Source organism: Pleurodeles waltl, chromosome 4_1 (assembly GCF_031143425.1).
Source record: "Pleurodeles waltl isolate 20211129_DDA chromosome 4_1, aPleWal1.hap1.20221129, whole genome shotgun sequence".
Taxonomy (NCBI): Eukaryota; Metazoa; Chordata; class Amphibia; order Caudata; family Salamandridae; genus Pleurodeles; species Pleurodeles waltl.
The window spans coordinates 422,515,584-422,541,314 of record NC_090442.1 but is presented as its reverse complement, the minus strand read 5'-3'; the positions used below and the strand labels follow the sequence as shown (position 1 = coordinate 422,541,314).

The following is a 25,731-nucleotide window of genomic DNA, read 5'->3' as shown; positions in this document are numbered from 1 at the left end:
CATTCTGTTTGCACCCTAAAGTACACTCTTTTTTTTAGTGCAAAGGAGAACATCTGAGGTTCCAGCTTGAGCTCAGATTTTTGATCATAGTTACTTCCACCATTTTACCAACACTTCACAATATGGCTTCCAGGGTGTGATGTGGATTAGTGAAAGGAACTTCTATAAAGCTTATTGATCAATCAAGTCAGCATTCATATTTATCTCGATGATTTGCTGCAGTCTGCTAACTGCTGAACTGTTCTATATCTATATTTTTTACTAGGCAATCTATAAGGCCCCCCTACAAAATACTTCAATAGTTGTAAGTTTGCTGCTTCTAATAAAATATGATAAAGTTTTTGTTCTTTGAAATGAACTAAGCAAAAAAAAAAATGTCAGATACCAGGGAGAATAGAAGAAGCCAGTATTGTTTTCTGCCACAACTGTGTTGTGGGGAGTTTCTCTAAGACAAGAAGCAAAGAAAAGAACTCGTCCAGGAAAACACACCGACTAAAAATAAGATATGTGGCAAAAAGTGCAAAAACAATAAACAAACATTAGAGGACAGCCCATGTCTATGCTAGGGGTTGAAGTAATATTCATTTTTGTGGGTGCAAAGCTTTAGCTTAAAAAAAAAATAAGTCCTGCGACTGAAAAAAAGTAAGTTGTAATGTACAAAGAATAAAGTGCATGTCAGAAATGACTCTACAACTGACAAAATACCCATTGCGAACGAAGGCAAATAGGAAGATTGAGGGAGCCTGAAGGAACACCCATTCTCCTGAGTTTAAATGAAATGTATCACTGGTTTGCAATTGCAATGGTGTTGCAAACCGTTATTCAGGCAGTATCTCCCTAAATAGGATTATATCCCATTTACAAACTCACAAAAATTGTGAATGGGACTTTTTGACATTGGGAGATGCAGGCAGTTGTTTAGGACAGCAGTTCTTAACCGGGTGCCCACGATGCCTACACTGGGGTCCACAGCAGTTTAGAAAATTAAAAACTCAAAAAATATGGATTCTAAAATGCTCTGTAAATATGATGGAATTTGAAAGTGGTGGCTAAAAATTATGTTTGTATACTTAGTTTGACTAGTGGGAGCGGCACAGGTACAGCAACCGGAACCTACTGTGGATGTCTGGTAGACTCACTTGAAGAACTGGTATGTGCCAACAAAAATATAATGCATTTGGAGCAAAGAAACCGAAGTAATATGCTAGAGATTACAAGATTGTTTAGGCTTCCAGAAATTAAACTACATTTTAAAATGGTCAAATCTTCCCGTTAAAATTTAAATTTCGATTTTTGTTTATCTCTCATTTCACAGCCCCTTCCCCTTTAATGTTGGAATTCAGTAAATCTTAATGCACTGATAGAGGTCTCCTTTTCCTCGCAGGCCTTCATCCTCGCATTTACAGCCATTGCTACATGTAGACCTAAAGGAGCTAAAAGTAGAAACAGAAGCGCTTAAATAAAAAAAATATTTGATTTGAAGAGATGGCATAATACCAATGCTGCCAAGGATTTAATATTGAATGTGAACAAAACCAAAACTGTGTCCTTTGACAAGCCTAAGCCAACTTAAAAATAGTTGATCGGAGAAGAACATATAGAATGGTCAACGTTTGGTGTGTGGCAATACAACACTATGGATCAGCAGGTCTAACCCTAAAACGTAAATAATAGGGCCCACTATTTGAAATATCAACTACGAGAGCTGAATATCAACCTTAATAGTCCATTTGGAAAATCAACTCTGGAGCTGTTTAGAGCTACATTATTCCCGGCCAATATGTATTGCTCATCCTCACATGGAGGACAATTTCACAAAGATCTGGAAACTGTTATGTCAACAGTAGTTAGAGATGTTGTTTGCATTTCCAACTGCAGTCCATTAAGTCAATTAAGGCAAGAGTTCAGGCTTAATAATTGTACTAGTATGGCTGACCTACAAGTTGGCAAGAACTACTGTCAGCCAAAAGAGTATGATATGACAGGAGCTTTGTGATATTTAAAGACTTCACACAGCAAATAGCATTGCACACCTTTTTAGAAATCTTAATTGTTTGGGGCTGCATGAACGAAGGAACAACAATATAAATTGCATTTCCTTTTAGAAAATGGCTAAAGAGGCAACAATAGCACCTCCAATTTGGAAAATGTTGAGGAAGTATCAAACCTCTGAAGAAGTGAGCTCTTGTTGCTTTCAATTAACTCACAGAATTATATGAAAGCTAATTTGAAACAATCTATCAAAATGAAAAATATGAGAATCGGGTTCCAACTTCTACCTCTAGCAGTCTGTGAGTCAGTCGGAAATCACAGGGTCTCCTGTGTTGCAAATTTTGCAGAGATTGTGGATATGTGTCTGAATCCTTTTGTCTTACTATAAATGTCTGCTCATATTTATTAGATCTTCGTATAAGATTCTTAAAACCTTGGTTTTTAAGACTGTGGCTCCATACAATAAACGCTGCTACTGAGGCTTGCAAGTAGTTCGAGTTACTCATCAGAGAACTTGAAAACGTTACCACGAGAATGCATGACCAGGAATGTACGGAAGGAAATTCCTAGATTAAAGAATGCCATAGTTGTAGTCCTATAATCTGGCCTTTAATTCTTGAAGTTTTAGCTATGTGCACTGGCCCATATTTTGTGTATTCTAAAATAGTGGTCCTAACACTGTGGTCCAAGGACCCTTTGGGATCCACAAGGCACATTCAGGGGGTCCGGAAATGTGCTTCCAATGTAAATAATATTATTGATACACTAAAATAATAAGGTATATACAAATTTTAAAAAAAAGCAAAATTAGAACTCAGAAAACATTTTTTATATTTATGTGAGAATTAAACAAAATACTTCAATATTTGAAAATGTATTTAGTGTAAACTTGTGAATTGTTTTGAAGTTCGAATCATAGAAGTTGGTTAGGTTGGGACTCCCAAGCTTCCAGCAATGACTTTGCAGGGGGTCCCTGGATTCCAATAATAATTCAGTGGGGGTCCATAGAAGTCAAAAGGTTAAGAACTACTGTAAAAAAATATGGATTAGTAATAATTTTTCTGTAAATTTTTCTTTAAAAATTATAACAAGTAAAGATTAATAATCATTGCAATAATCATAAATATTTTTTATCTTGACAAATGTTATTATTTTGATATGAGGGGAAATATGCATTTTTTAAATATTGAATCAATTATTTTTTAGGGTTGAGCCTGGGATAGCATGTGCTAGCGCATTCGTCTGCCTTGCAAGACACTCTTGTAAACAGAAAAAGGCTTGGAGCCCGCCTGTTACTCACCATTTGTTGGCTTGCCTGGCACTGTTTTTTTACAGCCTCATAATTGTTCACTGAAGGCCTAGCATTATTCCCCTTCTCGTCCGCGGATCAGGGATCAAACACTGATTGATTCAACTTATTCAGTGTCCATCCGTTAATCCTTACGTGATTGAGGTACTATTTTGTTATTTTTAACTTCTAGTGTCCTGCAAACAGAAAGCGTGTAACTGGCAAAAATGTGCCCAGCAGGACAAACAAAATTGTAAAGTTGTATTTTCTATTGTTAACTCTTTTCTCACTTTACACTCATGTTTTCTTTTGCATTGGCTGGTGGGCGCTGTTTTCAAAAGATGACTATTATCTTGTTTTAGATAGACTCCATCTCAAAACAGTCATTTTCATTTATTAATTTGTTTCAGCTTCATGCCTTACAATATATATATATATATATATATATATATATATATATGGAAAATGTCACTTACCCAGTGTACATCTGTTCGTGGCATGAGACGCTGCAGATTCACATGCTGTGGATTATCCTGCCATCTAGTGTTGGGCTCGGAGTGTTATAAGTTGTTTTTCTTCGAAGAAGTCTTTTCGAGTCACGAGACCGAGGGACTCCTCCCCTTTCGTCTCCATTGCGCATGGGCGTCAACTCCATCTTAGATTGTTTTTCCCGCAGAGGGTGAGGTAGGAGTTGTGTATATAGTAAAGGTGCCCATGCAATGGAGTAAGTAGGTATGTACATAATGTGTGTATATTTACAAATTTACAAATGTACAAGTTTAATGAACATATAATATATATATATATATATATAATTATGATCAACTTAAACGGCTACAGGTTCCCGGGGAGGCGGGAGGGCGCATGTGAATCTGCAGCGTCTCATGCCACGAACAGATGTACACTGGGTAAGTGACATTTTCCGTTCGATGGCATGTGTAGCTGCAGATACACATGCTGTGCACCGACTAGTAAGCAGTTATCTCCCCAAAAGCGGTGGTTTAGCCTGTAGGAGTTGAAGTTGTTTGAAATAATGTTCGTAATACTGCTTGTCCTACTGTGGCTTGTTGTGTTGGTAACACATCCACACAGTAATGTTTCGTAAATGTATGAGGCGTAGACCTTGTGGCTGCCTTACAAATTTCGGTCATAGGTATATTTCCTAGAAAGGCCATTGTGGCGCCTTTCTTTCTAGTGGAGTGTGCCTTTGGTTTAATAGGCAGGTCTCTCTTTGCTTTAACATAGCAGGTTTGAATACATTTAACTATCCATCTGGCAATGCTTTGTTTGGATATAGGATTTCCTGCATGAGGTATTTGGAAGGCTACAAACAATTGCTTTGTTTTGCGAAATTGTTTTGTTCTATCAATGTAATACATTAGTGCCCTTTTGATGTCTAATGTATGTAATGCCCTTTCGGCTACCGAGTCTGGTTGTGGAAAAAAGACTGGGAGTTCCACAGTTTGATTTAGGTGGAACGGTGATATAACTTTTGGTAAAGATTTAGGATTTGTGCGTAGAACCACTTTATGTTTGTGTATTTGTATAAAGGGTTCTTATATAGTAAATCCTTGTATTTCTCTTACTCTTCTAAGAGATGTGATAGCTATTAGGAAGGCTACTTTCCAGGTTAAGTATTGTATCTCTCACGAGTGCCTGGGTTCAAATGGTGGACCCATGAGTCGTGTTAATACAATATTGAGGTTCCATGAGGGAACTGGTGGTATTCTTGGAGGTATGATTCTCTTTAGACCCTCCATAAATGCTTTTATGACTGGGATTCTAAAGAGTGATGTTGAATATGTAATCTGCAGATAGGCAGATATTGCAGTGAGATGTATTTTAATTGACGAAAAAGCTCGTTTTAATTTTTTTAAGTGTAATAAGTAGCTTACAATGTTTTTTGTGGACGCATGTAGTGGTTGAATTTGATTATTATGGCAGTAATAAACAAATCTTTTCCATTTATTTGAGTAACAATGCCTCCATACACTCTTGTGTAAGGTGTAAATGTCCAAATTCTAAGACTTCAGTAGCCAAATCGCTAGATTGAGCGATGCTGGATTTGGGTGTCTGATCTGTTGTTTGTGTTGAGTTAACAGATCTGGTCTGTTTGGTAGTTTGACATGTGGTACTACTGACAGATCTAGTAGTGTTGTGTACCATGGTTGGCGAGCCCAAGTTGGTGCTATTAGTATCAGTTTGAGTTTGTTTTGACTTAATTTGTTTACTAGATACAGAAGGAGTGGGAGAGGGGAAAAAGCGTAAGCAAATATCCCTGACCAACTCATCCACAACGCATTGCCCTTGGAGTGAGGGTGTGGGTACCTAGATGCGAAGTTTTGGCATTTTGCGTTTTCTTTTGTTGCGAATAGGTCTATTCCTGGTGTTCCCCAGATTTGAAAGTAAGTTTGTAGTATCGGTGGATGAATTTCCCATTCGTGGATTTGTTGGTGATCCCGACTGAGATTGTCGGCTAACTGGTTTTGAATTCCTGGGATGTACTGCGCTATTAGGCGAATGTGATTGTGAATCGCCCAATGCCAAATCTTTTGTGCTAAGAGACACAGCTGTGATGAGTGTGTCCCTCCCTGTTTGTTTATGTAATACATTGTTGTTATGTTGTCTTTTTTGACAAGAATGTGTTTGTGGGCTATTAACGGTTGAAATGCTTTCAATGCTAGAAACACTGCTAGTAGTTCTAGATGATTTATATGAAGCTGGCTTTGTTGAGCGTCCCATTGTCCCTGTATGCTGTGCTGGTTGAGGTGTGCTCCCCACCCTACCATGGAAGCATCTGTTGTGATCACGTATTGAGGCACAGGGTCTTGGAATGGCCGCCTTTGGTTTAAATTTATAGGATTCCACCATTGAAGCGAGGAGTGTGTTTGGCGGTCTATCAACACTAGATCTTGAAGTTGACCCTGTGCTTGTGTCCATTGTGTTGCTAGGCACTGTTGTAAGTGCTGCATGTGTAATCTTGCGTTTGGGACAATGGCTATGCATGAAGACATCATGCCTAGTAGTTTCATCACAAACCTCACTTGATAGTGTTGGTTTGGGTGCATGTTTAGTATTACATTTTGGAATGCTTGTACCCTTTGTGGACTTGGAGTGGCAATCCCCTTTTGTGTGTTGATTGTTGCTCCTAAGTATTGTTGTATTTGACACAGTTGTAAATGTGATTTCTGGTAGTTTATTGAGAACCCTAGTTTGTGAAGGGTTTCTATGACGTATTTTGTGTGTTGAAGACACTGTTGCTGAGTGCTGGTTTTTATTAACCAATCGTCTAGGTAAGGGAATACATGTATGTGCTGTCTCCTGATATGTGCAGCTACTACCGCAAGGCATTTTGTGAATACTCTTGGTGCTGTTGTTATTCCAAAGGGTAACACTTTGAATTGGTAATGTACGCCTTGGATTACAAACCTTAGGTATTTCCTGTGTGAAGGATGTATGGGTATGTGGAAGTAAGCATCCTTGAGATCTAATGTTGACATGTAGTCCTGTTGTTTTAGCAAGGGAATCACGTCTTGGAGTGTCACCATGTGAAAGTGATCTGATTTGATGTAAAGATTTAGTGTTCTGAGGTCTAAGATGGGTCTCAGTGTTTTGTCCTTTTTTGGAATTAGGAAATACAGGGAGTAAACACCTGTTCCTTTCTGATAGTTGGGTACTAGTTCTATTGCTTCTTTTTGTAACAACGCTTGGACTTCTAGTTGTAACAGATCCAAGTGTTGTTTGGACATGTGTGCTTTTGGAGGCACATCTGGTGGTAATTGTAGGAATTCTATGCAATAACCATGTTGGATAATGGCTAGGACCCATGAGTCCGTAGTTATGCGTTTCCAATGTTGGTAATAATATGTGAGTCTCCCCCCCCACTGGTGTTATGTGCTGGGGATTTGTGACGTTGGAGTCTGTTTAGTTTGTGGGGTTTTTGGGCTTTGGAATTTCCCTCTTATTTTAGGGAACTGTCCACCCCTATATTTTCCCCGAAAACTTCCTCTTTGGTATTGGCCCTGGTATGTGGGTCTGGCCTGTGAGGTAGAAGTCTCTGTGCTTTGGGCCCGAAACCCCCCTCTAAAGTGTGGTTTCCTAAAGGTGCCTCTGCTGTGTGGGGAGTAGAGCGCGCCCATGGCTTTGGCCGTGTCAGTGTCTTTCTTTAGCTTGTCTATAGCTGTATCCACTTCCGGCCCAAACAATTGTTGTCCATTAAAAGGCATATTCAGCACAGCCTGCTGTATCTCTGGCTTAAATCCGGAGGTGCGTAGCCATGCGTGTCTCCGAATGGTGACCGTTGTGTTTACTGTTCTGACGGCTGTGTCTGCTGAGTCCATAGCCGATCTTATCTGGTTGTTGGAGATACTTTGGCCCTCCTCTATAACCTGTTGGGCACGCTTCTGAAACTCTTTGGGAAGGTGTTCAATGAAATGTTGCATTTCGTCCCAATGTGCCCTGTCGTATCTTGCCAATAATGCCTGTGAATTGGCAATTCGCCATTGATTGGCTGCTTGTGCTGCCACCCTTTTCCCTGCAGCATCGAATTTTCGACTTTCTTTGTCGGGTGGTGGTGCATCCCCAGAAGTCTGTGAATTTGGCCTTTTCCGGGCTGCTCCTACTACTACTGAGTCAGGAGTTAGCTGTTGTGTAATGTACACAGGGTCCGTAGGGGGAGCTTTGTACTTCTTCTCCACCCTAGGTGTGATGGCTCTGCCTTTGACTGGGTCTTGAAACACCTGTTTAGCGTGTTTTAACATGCCTGGTAACATTGGCAAACTTTGGTACTGGGTGTGTGTTGATGACAGGGTATTGAATAAAAAGTCATCCTCTATAGGTTCTGAATGCAACGCTACGTTATGGAAGGTAGCTGCCCTGGAAACCACCTGCATGTAAGCAGTACTGTCTTCTGGTGGGGATGGTCTTGTCGGGTACCAATCCGGACTATTATCAGATACTGGTGCATCGTACAGATCCCATGCATCTGGGTCATCTTGGCTCATCCCTGTGTGCGTTGGTGACTGCATCATTGGGGATGTTGCAATTGGGGACAGTTGTGGTGAGTGCTGTGGCGATGGCTGTGGTGAAAAATGTGGTGGTGTCTTTTCTTTAGCCACCTTTGCCTTTGTCTGCGTTTCTGTTTCATGGAAAGCGAGTTTCCGCTTCATTTTAATTGGGGGAAGAGTTCTTATTTTCCCCGTGTCCTTCTGTATATGGAGCCTCCTCTGTGTATGGTCTGGCTCTCCCATCTCTAATTCTTGTCCAAACTTGTGGCCTTGTAGTTGTGAGGAAAGGCCTTGTTCTTCCGTATAGGAGCTTTGTTTCGGCTCCAAGGCTGGATGTTTCGTCACCGAAACCTTCTCAGCTGTCTTTTTTGGCTCCGATGAAACCTTTTTAGATTTCGGAGTACCGACCTCTCGGTGCCGAGTTTGGTCGGAGCCAGTATCTCGGTGCCGAGTATATTCTGTGCTGGTATCTCAACCGGAGTTGGATGCCTTCGGCTGCTGTGTGCCCTTTTTCGGTGCCGATGCTTGGTCACCGTGCTTACGGGTAAAGCCATGGCCTGTTGGCGGTGGCGTCCCCTGGGCTTTCAAAATTTTTGAGTGAGTTTTGGCCGGGGCAGGTTTACTCACGGTTTGGTGCCTCGCTGGCTGCTCACTCTCGGGCTCGTCCGAGTCCGAATCAGGAATGGAGAATGTCTCTTCTTCGACGTCGTGGTGTCCAGCCGGCGGCGACGCCATTCGAAGCCGTCGAGCTCTCCGGTCCCGTAGGGTCTTCTTTAACCGAAATGCCCTACAAGCCTCGCAGGTATCCTCTTTGTGTTCAGGGGACAAACACAAATTACAGACCAAATGCTGGTCTGTATATGGATACTTAGCGTGGCATTTGGGGCAGAAGCGGAATGGGGTCCGTTCCATGAGCTTTGAAGACGCATGCGGTTGGGCCGACTAGGCCCTGCCGGGGAGTTGAAGCCCCGAGGGGCTGCCGGAGCTCTTCTTCTCTTCGGTGTCGATGTGCTCTTACTAACCCGATACCGAACGTAAACAATACTGTCGAATTTTCCGAATGTTATCTAACTTTTCCGAACCGAAACACGGAGCGAAGAGGAACACGTCCGAACCCGATGGCGGAAAGAAAACAATCTAAGATGGAGTCGACGCCCATGCGCAATGGAGTCCCTCGGTCTCGTGAGTCGAAAAGACTTCTTCGAAGAAAAACAACTTGTAACACTCCGAGCCCAACACTAGATGGCAGGATAATGCACAGCATATGTATCTGCAGCTACACATGCCATCGAACATATGTATATATATATATATTTATATATATATATATATATATATATATATATATATATATATATATATATATATAAATATATATATATATATATGGAAAAAAATACATCCAACAATACCATTACATAAAATCATTATTCATTCCTTAAAAGCTTTAAAAAAAAAAAAAACTTAAAAACAGGAATCAGCTTCACCTAGACAGGTCTAATCCCCATTAAAGAAACCACATACACACGTACGATTGGATAATTTACAGTTACAACCCCCCTTATATATCTGGGGGATGGTACATTTCCCGGCAGTACTGACCTATACAAAAGGGCCTCAGGAGAAAGAAGTGTAAGTGCTCGCAGTGATTAGTATTAGCAGCGTTGATTTTATTACGTCGTGGTATTGAAAGGTATTATATATTAAAAGAAAGAGATGTACCTCATTTATGTAGCAGAGGACTGTGTATCTCACAACGGCAACTATGGCCTTGTAGATCTTATGGATCTGTTGGTTCAATCAGCCCTAGTTTATTTGGTAGCTCCCTCAACCGGGGCCAAGCATCTCATATGTATGAGGCTATCAAGTTGTGTTTATTAATATTACCCAGTCTTGTACAAAGTGCTAGTGCAGTTTTAGTGCAATTTGCTCTATTAGACCTAAAGAGAGGGTGGGGCCACCTATGCCTTGCTACATCGAATTTCTTACAAAACAGGGTGAAATGGACCACATTGTCTACCTTCCCAGGAGGGCAGTCACAGTACTCGAGTCCTGCTGCCAGCCTATGTGTGCGTTTCAAGTAACCTCTTAAGGACATCACACCCAATCTAAATTTAATGTAAAAAGACTGCTTCCGTTCAGGATACAACAGATCCAAGTAATCTGGAGGGGCGGGCGCGTAGACACTGATAAAGTAATGACTTGTGATCGATTCGGGCCTGAGTTCCTGACACATCTTCCTCTTATTAAATTCCCAATATCGTCTTTTACCTTACCCGCAGTGTCCTGTTTAACTCCACATGGATCCTCCCAAAGAGCCTCTAACCCGAGGTTACCTAAGGTGCCTTTGACAGGAGTTCCCCATGAGCGCCCTCCTGGCCCACCACTCGGAGTGATCTCTTCAAGGGTTTCTAAGAACACTGCTGCCCTAGGATTGCAAACTAAACTCACCCAATATAGTATTGGCCTTAAAACTGCTAACTCTGATATTAGCACCAAATTTAGCTCTGCAAAGAGGGCCTTCAGGGGAGTACCTGGTCCTAGCCCCAATAAAGATCTCAAAAAGTTATTTTCGGCTATCTGTAGTACACTAATATCAGCGTATCGCCAGAGTTCTGCTCCATAGAGTGCTGCAGCAACTGCTTTCCGGGTCTATATTTCCAGGATTATGCTAATATTTCTGGCTCCAATTTTGTGCTTAAACTTCAATATGGCCTCAGCCGCTTGCTTAAGGACTATGGCTGCCTTCCAAACTTGGGGGTCCCAGCTCAAATTCTCTGAAAACAGCACACCTAGGTAATCAAAGTGCTTAGTAGCCTCAATTGGTATATGGTTTATGGCTAGTTTCCACAGGAGACAGTGGGAGGGTCGCAGATTCATCCCCATGGTCTTCATGCAATTGATCGCCAATGATTTTTCCTCATAGTATTTAACAAAACGGGTGCGTAGCCTATGGGCCGCATTCTCAGTGCATGCCATAAGTACTGCGTCGTCTGCAATGAGTAATATTGGAACACTCCTACCAGCAACAACAGGGACATCTAGCTGTTCACCCCACCCCAATTCACCCCCACTCCAATCCAATAAACTCCACTCCACCCCAGACAATCCACTCCACTCCAATCCAATCCACCTCACCCCAATCCACTCCACAATCCATCCAACTCCAATCTGATCCGATCCAATCCAATCCACCCCACTCCAATCCACCCCACTCCAGTCCAGTCTAATCCACCTCACCCCAATCCAGCCCACTCCAGTTCAATCCACCCCAATCCAGCCCACTCCAGTCCAAATCTAACTCACTCCAGTCCAATACACCACACTTCAATCCCACCCACCCCACTCCAGTACAATTCACCCAACCCCACTCCAGTCCAGTCCATTCCATTCCATTACAACCCACCCCAATCCTGTTCAACCCATTCCAATCCAATCCAACCCACCCCACTCCACTCCACTCCACTGCAACCCAAACCATCCCAATGTAATCCACCCATCCCACCCCAATCCATCCCATGCCAATCCAATCCAATCCACCGTACTCCACTCCAATCCACATTAATCCATCCCACTTTATATAACCCACTCAAACCACCTTAATTTACCACACCCCAATCCAGCCTACACCAATCCAATCCAGCCCACACCAATTCAAACCAATCCACCCCCACAAAATTCCAATCCACCCAAACCACCCCACTTCAATCCACACTTCCAGTACAATCCACCCCACCCCAGTCCAAACCAATCCAATCCACCCAACTCTAATATAACTCAACCCCAATCCACATCACTCCACTCTAATTCATTATAGTCCGATACACACGACGCTACCCCAATTCAATCGACCCTAGTTCAGTCCATCCCACCCCAAATCTTAACTACCCAGCCCACCCCAATCTACTCCAATCTAATCCAACACTCTCCCATTCAATACACCCCACTCCAATCCACTCCACCACATTCCAATGAATCCAATCCACCCCACTCCAATGCAATCCAATCCACCCCACTCCAGGCCAATCTAATCCACCCCACTTCAAACCACCCCCTCCAATCCAATCCACCCCAAGTCCACTTCAATCTAATCAATCCTACTGCAATCCACCCGACTCCATTCCAATCCATGCAACTCCAGTATAACCCACTCCAATATACTCCACTCAACTTCAATCTACCCCACTCTTTTTAACTCTACTCTGATACACCCATCTCTACCCCCAATCTAATCCATCCCAGTTTAGTCCACCCCATCCAATCTACCCAGCCCACCTTACTCCAATCTAACCTAACCAACGCTCATTAATCCACCCCACCGCAATCAACCACATTCCAATGAATCCAATCCACCTCATTGCACAGCAATCCACCATACTTCAATCCAATCTAAAGCACCCCACTCCAGGCCAATCTAATCTACCACACTTCAATTCACCCCACTTCAAACCACCCCCTCCAACCCAATACGCCTCATCCAATTTACCCACTCCTCTCAATCCACACCACTCTACCTTAACCAAATCTGCTCCACTGTACTGCAATCCAATCAAACCCACTACCTCAATCCACTCCAACACTCGTTGCCACCGAACCACTGAACTCTACCCTCCGTACTTCGCTCTACAGCACTCTACTTCAAGAAATCCACTCTCTGACACTCTACTCCCCACTCCGCTCTACGACACTACTCCCCACCTCCACTTTACGACACTCCACACCACAAACTTTTAACCATGCTTAACAGCAGCCACACTGGTGTACAACATGGCAAAAACACATTGCCAAAGCCAATAGATCTTGCATAGGCAAGATCTATTGGCTTTGCCAAAGCTTGTTTCTTTGTACTGATTTTTATTAATCATACAGTTAAAGTAAACCTTATAAACTTATAAAAACAGCCATTTCCAAAGAATCCCCAAAGGAATCCTGCCTCATAAATATTATCAAGGCGGGAGTATTTACGATTCCCTGCAAGTGGTGGTTTTGCACAGCAACTAATTAGTCCATTAATCCTCCTGCAAAAGATCAGTTTGCAAATCAGTCAATGTGCAAAAACTCATGTCCTACATAAGGTCGTGGATATAATGAATCCAGTGGTAAACCAAATACTGAACAACATTTTGATAACAGCAGAGCTCCCGAAGGAATGGAAATTGGATGTGGTCAAACCACAGAAGAAACCTCATATGGAGCCTACGATCTTAAGCAACCTATGCCCTATTTCATTGTTGCCAGCCTTGCACAAAATAATAGAAAAGATGGTTAATACCCAAATAATCATCTTTATAAAGAGTGCTAATGTACTGCACCCTCAGCAATCTAGGTTTCGTCCAATGCAACCTATTCGTCCAATGAGCCCTGTTCTATTTAACATCTATATGGCTCCTCTAATTTCCCTAATCTCTTCTTTTGGAATAGATATCGTGTCATATGTCGATGATACTCGGATAGTATTATAATTCGATAAATCTTCACCGGGATCAGAACAGAATTTTAAAGACTGTTTAATGGCCACTATTCAGTGGATGCATGCCAACCACTTGAAATGAAACACAGATAAAACTGAAATCATGCTTTTCAGTAAAACAAATGATTTTGTGCCCTATGGTGGCCTGATGCCACCCCTTGTTCCCCCCAGTTACAGTGGAGGTTGTTAGAAACCTGGGGGTAAAATTTGATATCTCTTTGTCCTTTCGACTGCAGGCTTTGTCAGTGGCAGAGACTTGCTTCAATCTAATTAAATCTCTCAAGAAATGTTTTGAACTCTTGCCCTTATCTTCAAGGAAAACTGCTGCCTGTGCGTTTATCACTTCCTGGTCGGACTATTGTAACAGTTTGTAAGCAGGTTCTTCCAAGCAGACCATACACAAACTACAAGGAGTCCAACATGCAGCTGCTAGATCAGTCCTTAAATTACCTATAAGGTCATAAGCATCTGCAGCGTTAAAAACCCTGCACTGGTTACGGGTCCATAAGAGAAATATTTTTAAACTTCTTTTTATGATCGTTAAAGCCTTCACTGCAACCGGTCCCAAATTTCTCACAGCTAGGTTTACCATCATAGGTCCGGCAGAACCTTGAGATCATCACAGGCAAATTAGCTTAAACCAGCATCTTTTAGATTAAAAACCAGAGGCTGGGAGGGGGGTGTGGCCAAGATGGCGGCGTGAGTGGTCGTGTTTGTCCGAGCTCCGCCGCCCGGGCCCCAGAAAGCAGCCTTGCGACCCCGGCGATCGCGGTTCCAGAGGGCCTCAGGGTAGCGGCAGGCTCCGCAGGGCAAGAGGCGACCTGAGGAGCACGGAGGCGCCTGAGGCGGCGCGAGGCGGAGACGCAGTACTGCGCGGCCTGGGCCCGCGCCGGAAACCAGTGAGTGAGGTGCGTTGGAGGCCGCGCCGCGTGGTGGGCCCAGGATTGGTGGTCCTGTGGCCATGGGAGCAGTAGCGGCTGATACCCCAGACGGGGCTGGGGCAACATTGTGCAGTGTGCTGCGGCGGGGGCCCGGTGTGGAGTAGGGCACCGGCAGCCACCCTGGACTGGCGGGCCCGCTTTGCTTGGGCCTCCGGGTTGACGAAGGCCCCAGACGAGGCAGCGGAGGGGCCGGGAAGCCACTGAGGGACCCCAGCTCTGGAGAGAGACCAGATAGGCGTGACGGTGCTGGGCTGCCGATCGACGGTGCGATCGGCCCGTAGTAGCCCCAACAGGTGCGCTGGTGTAGCTGGGTAGAGTGTGCCCACTTAGAGTTCGGAGAAGATAGGACGGCGCTGGCTGGTGAAGCGCGAGGCCCGGTGAGGCCTGGTTCCTAGAAAACACCTCGAGGGGCCCTGGCTGGGTGATAGCGTGGTCGCAGCAGGGAAACGGGAGTGATGGCGGCCTCCAAGTCAAAGCGGGAGCGGTCAGTCAGGGAAATGCTGGCTGGAGCACGACCGGTGCCGGGGGTGCTGCTGAAGGCCCGCCAACGGTGAAGTCCCCGGAGGCACGTGGTGAGATGGAGGAGGAAGAGGGGGGCCCCCGTTACGAAGGGCTTTCTTACCTCCTTGTTCGATTCACTCCGGAGCGATATACAGGAACTCCGCAGGGACATCTCTCAGGAGGTGAAGGAGTTGCGAGGGGAGGTTACGTCCCTGGGAGAGCGGGTTGCACAGATGGAGGATGGTGAGATATCCCGCGGCGAGGAAATGGCGGACCTGCAACAAGAGTTTGTCCGACTTAGGGAGCAGCAGGACCTTATACAAATAGCAGTGGAGGACTTGGAGAACCGCTCAAGAAGGCACAATATCCGCATTAGAGGAGTGCCGGCAGGGGCGGAGAAGGAGGATATTGGTGACTTTGTGGTGGCGCTGTTCCGCTCGATACTTGGACTGGAGGAGACCAAGGAGATCACGCTGGATAGAGTCCATCGAGTGGGCCGTGATGGTGGTGCCGGAGATCGCCTGCCAGACATTCTAGCCTGTGTACACAGTTCTGGACTTAAAGAGAGTATATTGCAGAAGGCTCGCAATCTCCTGCAGGTACACTTCAGAGGGCATGCGCTCCAACTGTTCCAGGACCTCTCGGTTCGGACTTTGCAGCGGAGGAGAGAATTTAAGCCCATCACAGAGCATCTGCAAGCACATGATGTGTCTTATTCTTGGGGCCATCCGTTCCGACTTGTCTTCCGATAGGAGGATCAGCTCCAGCAGGTGAAATCACTATCAGAGGCATATCGGATCCTGCACCTGGAGGGTGACAGTCAAGGCCCAGGAGGGAATCTCGGCTTGGCTGATAAGGACCGCCCGGTTTGGCGACGGAAGGAGAGACGGCGGAAGCAGCACCGACCTACGGCTGTGGAACAGATGTCGGAACGGCAGTCGGTGCTGAGCACCGTGGCCGCTGGGACCAGTGCGTAAGAGAGAGGAGGCCCAGGAGAGCTGAACAGTTATCGGTCGTGTTGCATTAGGCCTTATAGCCGTCTAAGAGGGGCCCGGGCAGTGGAGGCGATGGACTTGGCTTGACGAACTTGGGAGGTTCTATGGCCCTGTTGAGACTTTGCCTCTGTGGAGATGTGTGTGAGAGGACTGGTTTGCTGCAAGCACCCATTGTGCGTAAATGTTTTCTGATGGTGTGCTTCCTTGGGATCCTGGTCATTGAGTGGCGTAGCGATTTGGCCCTGCAGTTCAGAAGGGTCATTGTACTGTTGTGGGCTATGGTTTCCCCTGCGCGGCTCCTCCTTTGCTGAGCGTTTTTCCCCTCCGGCTGCATGACTATTAAGTGCATAAGCTTAAATGTCCGCGGGCTCAACAGTCCGACTAAGAGGCTGGCGATCCTATCAGGCCTTGAGAGATCTGGGAGCCATATGTGCTTGCTACAGGAGACACACTTATTGCATAAGGACATATATCCTATGCGCTCACAGTGGTTCCCTAGACAATTTTGGTCTAGGCTTCCACGAAACATGCTGGGGTGGCGATATTGCTTTCTAGGTCCTTTCCTGGGGAAGTAGTGGCCAAGATACATGAGGTACAGGGGAGGCTTCTGGCTATCAGAATAAGGCTTGGGACTTTTTTCTTTACTGTTGCTTCTTTGTATGCTCCCAATACTCAGCAGGAAGCCTTCCTGAGGCAGGCTGTCTCCCCAATCCTACACTCGCCGGATGGCGCCATCTTGGTGGGGGAGATTTTAACATGGTGATGGATAACGAGCTAGATCGCTCCGGCCACCGTTTTGGGCAGACTGGGACGTTGACAGTGGCAGGGCGCCAGTGGCTGACTGAGTGTGGTTTGGAGGATGTGTGGAGAAAGATGCACCCCACGCTTAGGGATTACTCCTTTTACTCAGATGCGACTAAGACGTATGCTCGACTCGACCTTTTTCTGGCGTCGCAGGAGCTTTTTTTGCGAGTTCGAGAGGCTACGATTGAGCCTCGGGCCTTGTCGGACCATGCTCCTATTACTGTAGAGGTCACTGTGGAGGTGCCCCGGGTGGGGACTCCGGACTGGCGTTTTAGAGACTCGCTGCTTCAGAGTGGGGCAACGGTGGAGTCGCTCCGGTGTGCAATAATGGACTACCTGCGTCTTAATGATGACAGGAACATCCGTTTAGAGACGCTCTGGGAGGCCTTGAAGGCGGCGATGAGGGGGCAGGTGATTGCGCTGTCGGCTAAAGACAATAAGGCAAGAAAAGAGAAGAGGGCAGAGCTGAAGCAGAGGGTTGCTGCACCCACAAGTCCACTGGAGCGCCGAGAATCTGGAGGGAGCTGGAGAAGGTGCGGCAACAACTGAAACGCCTAGACTGGGACAGGGCGGAGTACGCGATAGCACGTCTTAAACATAAATACTATATTGGGAGCAACAGGTGTGGGAAGCTTTTGGCGCATCGGTTGCGTGTGCAGCGAGCGGCGCGGGCGATAAAGTCAGTCCGTTCCCCGTCTGGAATGGAAGCAAGAACGAGTGATCGGATTGCAGAGGCGTTTGCAGAGTTTTACGGGGGGCTTTATGCGGAGGATGACCGGGGCGGTGTGGCTCTAGACCACACTGCCTGGATGGCATAGTAATTACCCCTCTTGGGGAGCGAGAGGCGTCTTTATTGGACGAACCAATAAGGACGGAAGAGGTCATATTGGTGATCTTGCGCCTAAAGGTGGGGAAATCCCCGTGTCCCGACGGTTTTACGGCACTCTTTTACAAGACCTTCTGTGCGGAACTCGTGCCGCTTTTAGTGCGGCTCTTTAATTCCTTCCGGGAGTCGGGAACCCTAGCGCCCAGTATGCTCGACGCTACTATTGCAGTTATACATAAGACAGAAAAGGACCCAGAGGAGTGCGCTTCATATAGGTCGATTTCGCTCCTGAATGTAGATGCTAAACTATTTACAGGTATACTCACCCATCGCCTTAATCTCTACATGTCGGGTCTCGTGGACCTAGATCAGGCGGGTTTCATTCTGTATCACCAGTGCAGTGACAATACGAAGTGGCTGCTTCATTTGCTAGACAAAACGGATCGTTCTTGCCGGGAAGCACTCTTCCTTTCTATAGACGCGAAGAAGGCGTTCGATATGGTTCATTGGCCGTATCTCTTTAAAGTGTTGGAGCAGTTCGGACTGGGCCCCGGCTTCATGGCGTGGATTCGTTGTATCTACCAGTCCCCCAGGGCTGCGGGCCGAGTCAATGGTACACTTTCCTTGCCGTTCCCAACCAAGCGAGGGACGAGACAGGGGTGACCGCTTTCTCCTCTCTTGTTTGCGCTATACATGGAGCCCCTGGCGCAGCGCCTGCGGGATAGCTCCTCAGTCTCTGGCATAAAGTTTGGTGGCGATCATCATCTCAGCACCTTATATGCAGATGATGTGATCCTTACCCTGGCGGAGCCCGCAACATCACTGCCGGCGCTTATGGAGATACTTGATGAGTTTGGTCGGGTCTCAGGATTCCGGGTGAATATGCAGAAGTCCCAGGTCCTTGGTCGATTTCTAAGCCCAGAGAATGAGGAGGTGTTGAGGGCCCGTTACCCCTTTCTTTGGTAGTCCTCGCGGCTTTCTTACTTGGGGATTGATCTGGCACCTTCTGCTGTAAAGACGGCGAGCTTGAACTACACTAAGTTAGTTTGGGAAGTGAAGCGGGACCTGGAGGCTTGGGGGAGACTAAAATTGTCCTGGCTGGGCAGAGTGGCGGCGGTAGAGATGACAGTTTTGCCGTGTATACTGTATGTGTTCCAGGCCCTTCCCCTGACCCCACCTCCCCAGATGATAGCGACTCTTCAAGCAGTGGTTATGAGATTTATCTGGGAGGGTCGTCTGGCGTGGCTCTCGCGGCGAGTCCTGTGTCGCTCCAAGGGGGAGGTGGGGGCTTTCCTGCCTTTTGCAATATTATCAGGCGACACAGCTGCGTTTCCTTTTAGAGTGGAGTCGCCCACTTACCGAGAAACATTGGTGCTTTATGGACCAGGCGGTGGCGGGCTCTCATATATGGAAGGAGCCCTGGCTCCGGCGTCGGCACAGGGCGGGGGGACTTTACTCTTCTCAGATTACGGGAGCCACGTTACGCATATGGTATGCGGTGGCGGGCCGGTTGGGTTTGATGACGTTTCCATCTCCGATGACCCCCATTGGTGCGAATCCTGACTTTGAACCGGGGGCTACGAGGGGAGGGATTGCGACACTGGTATGATGGAGGCTGTAAAAGGGTGGGGAGCATTTTTGATGAGCAAGGGGTGATTCCCTTTGACCAGATGATAGAGGCCTACTGCTTGACAGAGGCGGATAGGATGATGTACTATCAGATCCGGCATTGGGCCCTGTTTCCGGCTAATAGGGCATTAATAGACAGACCGTTAACACCGTTTGAGAAATGGCTCTTGATGAAGAAGGATGATAAACGAGTAATTTCAGAGCTTTACAGGCTTTTACAGGGAGAGGGGCGCCCGCCTAAATCTAAGGGACAGTTGAGATGGGAAAAGGAGCTGGAAAGGGAGCTTTCTAATGAAGAGTGGGATAGTAACTTTTATAGAATACATCATACGGCCTTTAATGCGGCTGGGACAGAGACAGCATATAAGGTGACCTCCTACTGGTACTACACCCCAGCAAGGATGCATGCATGGGACCCCACTAGATCTAACCTCTGTTGGAGGGGCTGTGGGGGGAGGGGTACACTGGTGCATTTATTGTGGCATTGCCCCAAGCTCCATAGATTTTGGGAGAGCGTTGTGGACGGGGTTGATGCAGCATTTGACACTACGATTCCTAGATTTCCTTCGTATATCCTGCTGGGTCTGCCTAATCCCCTCACCTTCCATCTGCGATCGCTGAAGGGGCGGCAGATGGCCTTGGCCCTCAATGCGGCCCTGCAGCTGATCTTAGCCTTGTGGGGCACAGACAGAGTACCGACATATGTATCTTGGCTGCAGAAACTGTGGTTCATTTTGGCGATGGAGATCCTTCAGATCTTATCCACTGAATTTACTGAGCTAACATGCCCTGCTTATTTGCGAGTACTAGGGCTGACCTGAACTGTTGGGTGTGTGCCTGTCTAACGGGATCCTGTGGAGAATGAGAGCAATGAGGAGGGGATGGGGCGGGGGACCTGAGAGATGAAGGGTCGGGGTCTCTCAAGGGAAGCACTGTTAATGTTTTATGTTTTATTTGTTAACAATATGTCATGTATTAAAAGTATGAGACTTGACTTGCAACGCTGCAGACCTTTCTGTAGGGCACAACTTTTCTTCGGGTAGCAAGGATGAGACTGATAGGGAGGCCTCCTGATACGGCCACAAGAGGGACGATCTCATGGGGGACAAGGGAGAGTTTTTCAATAAGGGGTCCTGCAGCGTGTCTATCATACTGTGCTGTGTTGTGTCTATATGTTGATTTGTTTAAACAATAAACAGATTTGATCCATAAAAACCAGAGGCTGCAAATCCTTTTCTGTTCTTGGCACCAGAGCTTGAAACACCTTGCCCAGACATTTAAGGTTCATAAATGAGGAGTCAATTTTCTGAAAAGAACACAAAACATGAAATTTTGAGATCCCCAACACCCTATGCTATTCTCTTATACTGTGAATATCAGACCTTTTCAATATCATCTTTCTCTCTTAGCAGTTTCCTCTGATTTGCTTTAGCACCAGGATCCTCCTTTGGGAGTGACAGATGCGCTATATAAATATGAATAGAACTAGAAATAAAAAACAGATTTTTTTTTTACCATATCCTTGTACATTAGGCTGAAACAACTAAATTCATTAATAAAACAATATATACATATATATCGTCCTTATCTATTATTTGCACAGTTTTTAATCCAAAGAAGGCATATATGTGAAAATGTTCTAAACACGAGGGCCTAAAATGAATATTCTCTGGAAAGAAACTACACAATTTCACTGAGTTAAACTATAAACAGATTTATAGCACCAGTAACAATTTTGTTCCACAACCTAAATATTTTAATTCCTACTTCGATTAATTTTGGGGCTTTGCTGTAAAGGCCTTCTATGCCAGAAAGTGTGTCTTAAAAGAATGACTTTGAACATGAAGTAATGCATTTTAGTACAGTTTCGTGGTTCACAAAAGGGGGGAACTGCCATTGTCCCTCTTCCAATTTTGTCAATGTACTTGCATTTTCTATCAAATGCTGTTGTAGGAGAAACCTTTTTAATGCATCAAAACAAAATCAAGAAACAGAAAAACAAAACAATCTTATGTACTTCAGAAGTTGTTGTTTTGTCATGTGAACTGAAAGTCTCCTGTGCACTAGGGGTTCTTGACAATTATTATTTGAAAAACGATTTCTTCAAATCCTTGTCACAGAAATCCGTTTTCCTTTAATTAGCTAATAATAAAGTCAACCAATGGCAAGCAATGGGCGAGTCCTTAGCCCACTGTAAGCTAACAATACGTCTTGCAACAGACATTGAATGCGCTATCTAGTAAGCAAGATCTAAAATGGCCTGAGCATCAACTGCCTATCTATGAAATGTTAAATGGAAAAAAGCTACACATTTACAAATCATCTACACCAAAAATAGAATTATGGCAGTGATATGCAAGACATTAACAAAGGACAGAGGACTGAACAAGAGATTTTACTGATTAAGTAACAAAACAAATCATCTGATTGAGAAATTTAATGGAAGGAGGGAATGGCTCACTGGTGAGTAGAAGGATGTCAAAAAAAGATAAACATGAAAAATATATTTAGTCCCAACAAATGAATTAACTTGCAACTATGTCTGCAAACACCAGATATATGTATGGCAGGAATGAAGTTTAAATTAAACTATTGATGGGGAAGCCATTAATAAGGCTCTAGGACATATGGCACGATAAGGTGCTTGTTTTAAATGGGCTACTCTGTCTTGCACAAAAAAATTAGCCATGGAATATATGTTGAAGAGAGTTGAGGCCCGGAGTAGGAGTGCCCCCACTAAAATGCAGTACTAGCTCTAGCAAACACATGTAAAAGAATTAAAATGTAAAGGAAACTACTAGCGGAGGTAGGTCATGTATAGAAGTATAGATTTACTACTCTAACTCCACATATACATCCCTTGAAGAGAGATATACACACAAACACAAACATCTTGCGGAGTTAGGGATTGAAAATCTAGACATACTTACTTGTTGATATTTAGTTTTTTATATTTTTTCCTCAATATTGTGTCCGATTAATATTCTTGTGTCGATAATCAGCATGCCGTAGAAAAGTAGTAGAATGGATGACAAAAGCTTTAGCTTAAGAATGTAATTACTTTAAAGAAATACATATTGTATGTTCAGCTCAAAAGTGAGATCACCAGGTTTACAAAAAGACATGCCAAACACATAAAAATAAATAGTGATATTTACCCGACTTCCCCATTCCTTTTGTTCATAGTCCTTCTTTAACTTTTCATATGCACTAGTGACTTCTATCAAGCGCTGTTTCGCCTCTTTGAATTTGACCTCATAAAATTCCCGTTCTGACTTTTGCTTCTCTCTCCAAGTGGAAAGTTCTTCATAACGGTCCTTCATCGTTTGGTTGTTCTGTTTCAGGGCTTCTGAAATCAGTTTGAAAGCATTCCTTTAAATGAATGCAAATTCTTAGACTACTCTAATGTGCTAAATTAACAAGTGCCGTTCAGTATAAAGGCAGTTTCAAACATAATAGGTAGAGATGACAGACAGATAATGCAGATTGTTTTTTTGTAACTTTCGTACAAAATACAGCCCAAGATTAGGTTTTCTAGACCCTCTGGCAAAAGTGAACACTAGATGTCAACTTACTAACTTCAGACAGCATACCTGGTGGACTGTAACCCACAAATCACCTGGGAATTATGTAAGGATGATGTGTTCTGAGCAACGATCAGCCCTGTAGGACTCACAGGATTGTTTGTTAACGGTTTCAAAACTTTCTTTCATTATGAAAAGACATGCTCAAGGATACACAAAAGGAATATATTTTAGGATTTTATCAAAATCAACGTCCATATAATGTGTGTAGTTGTAACTATAAAAATTAACAAAATAGTAGCGGTGAACAAAATAATAAATGATTAGGAATAAATGCCACACTAACAGTATATCTGAATTTTCTTGCATGGAAAAATTGAACCAGCATCTGTTCTCCAACCCATATCTTCTTACCACAATCTATGCTGTCTTAGCACCAAAAATGCATGTATGGGTGTTTAAGGTCAACTCACACCCACATAACGTGGCCAGAGAACAGAGGAGTTTGTGCTACATTGAGAAGGGAGTTCTGGGTCTCTTTGCTTAGGATGGTTTGGAGTACCCAGCAAGACGATAAGGCCAAAGTGGCTCTGAGATGCTTGCTTGCTCCAACTAGTCCCATGGAAGCTGAATAGCTTCCTCTCTGCTTTGTATTTGTCAGAACCCAGCTAAAATACACTTTTATAATTATTTTGAACAGGGCAGGCCGCACATCAAATGATGTCACATTCAAGAAATGAACATATTAATCTTGTTGCACCATCACTTAATTCTGTAATGCATTATAAATCATGTGAATACACAAATGAATTATTGATGACCTATCAAACTATTATAAGGAAATGTTATACAATATATATGCAAACAATACTAAATGCAGCATAAATTTAAAAATGACAAACGTGTGAAATGAATATACAAAATGCAGTGGGGATACACAAGCAAAATATGTGAACATTACATCAACACGTTATAGCGTTTTAAAAAGTATAAGTTATTCACCACAATATTCTGGTCCCTCTAGCCTTATAGAATTCCTTTCTCCAATCAGACAGGATATCCACCTGAGGCACCTAAGTGGTTGTACAGCATAATGAGAAAGTAACCTGGGAGGCAGAATATGTCTAGTCGAATCGTGCTCATGTCCTCTCCCTCACCCCTTCACTCTGTCCTCAAGTTACCAGCTAACTATTAGATCATTTTCTCACCCAGTACATCACAGGGGGTATTAAAACATTGTGCAACACTGAACTACAACAGACATAGAAAGGTTTGCAGATTCATAACGAGCACAAACCCAAACCACAGAACTAAGGCTGTAGGCAATTCACTAAAAGAACTATAGCAGCAGCAACAGAAGTACAACATTCACTATGAAGAGTAGGTTTTTCACTCTTCTACACCAAGCGATCTTCTTTAGATTAAAGCAACATCTGTGACCATTTACAACAAATGATGTGTGCAACAAGACCTGGCCCCAGAGGGATGTAAACAAAGGAGGTGGTGAACGACAAAAGCAACCGGCTTCCTGACTCCGGCCCCTCAATAAGGGCTGCCGTCACTCTGAATGAAGATGAAGTGAACAGAGCCCACCTGCCAGAACTCTGAGCCTAAAGTAACCCTTGATATATTAGCAGTTGAGACATATTCTAGTAAATTCACGGCTTTTGGTCAGGGCCAGGGCATCAGTGGTGAGCAGAATATCACAAAAAACACAAGAAGAAAGGTGCGAGTCCAGATGGTTTTTTTCAAGCATGTGTGTCCTAAAAGAGACACTGAAAATTGGGAAGTGGAAAAGTCAGCAGATGCTGCTGATATCAACTCTGAAATCAACTCTGACACAAACCTTCAGGACATAACAGGGAGCATCTGAGTGGTGATGAAATCTGTTGAGGTGAAGATAGAGGCCTGGAATGTAGTTGGTCTCAACTTGTTTAAAAGAAATAACGAGTCATCCAGGGTTTGAGAGATGTTTGGAATCAATTTCCAAAATTAGAAGATTAATTACAACAATAGAACTAATTTAACAACTCATAGATTGTGGAAGCAAAAATTAGAGCTCACCTCTGGAATGGTGACTAAGCCAGTAAACTAAAAAATACAACTGGAAATCTGAGAAACTAATTGTGTCGTATGCGACCCGAAGAATAATGTTCATTAAGGACGTTTTAAAAATCATGTTATAAGGACACACTTTGCCCCAGCACTGCCATCATTTTGGGATTTTTTCGAGTACGAGCAACACATCAAAAGGTGCAATGGTTCGGGCAGTAAGTAAACATATAATTAATTTAATGTTCATTTGTTATGTAGAAATTAGTAATGGCTGCAGTTTTTAAAGTAGAGCTAAAATGGTATGACCTACTCAATGCTGACCAAGAGGTAAAACTGGGTTTAGGACAGCGAACGTGTAAACCCAGTACATACGGTGCATGTTTTTTAAACTTCAGACAATGTTTTGAAGCATTTACTTCTGCAGATTTAACTGATGCCATTTTAAACGTCTGTTTATATGTACTAGAGTTAAGTAATAAACGGTGTATTAATTATTTCCATGCACACAGAAAGAGACGCATCGACAATAAACCAACAAGCAGGGAGGAGCTGGCTTGGACTTATCTTGCGCTGTAGTACAGAAGAGAGTAAAGGTCAAGCACAAGGATTCATGTTGGGAAGAATGAGAAGAGGCAGCAGTCAGAGATTGCTAGGAGCTTCTGCACTTCTTGTAGGAGCAATATAAGGTCAAATACAGGAC

The 25,731-nt window shown here is 44.2% G+C and overlaps 1 protein-coding gene across 3 annotated transcripts in view; it reads right to left on the bottom strand.

Moving 5' to 3' along the window:
* Positions 1-25,731, bottom strand: part of OPTN (optineurin) — a 309,738-nt gene that overhangs the window by 226,189 nt on the left and 57,818 nt on the right. For all 3 annotated transcript variants that reach the window (XM_069228672.1, XM_069228671.1, XM_069228673.1), the window contains one exon: positions 22,611-22,801. In XM_069228672.1, coding sequence (XP_069084773.1) covers positions 22,611-22,801 — 191 coding nt within the window. The remainder of the gene's footprint in view (positions 1-22,610; positions 22,802-25,731) is intronic.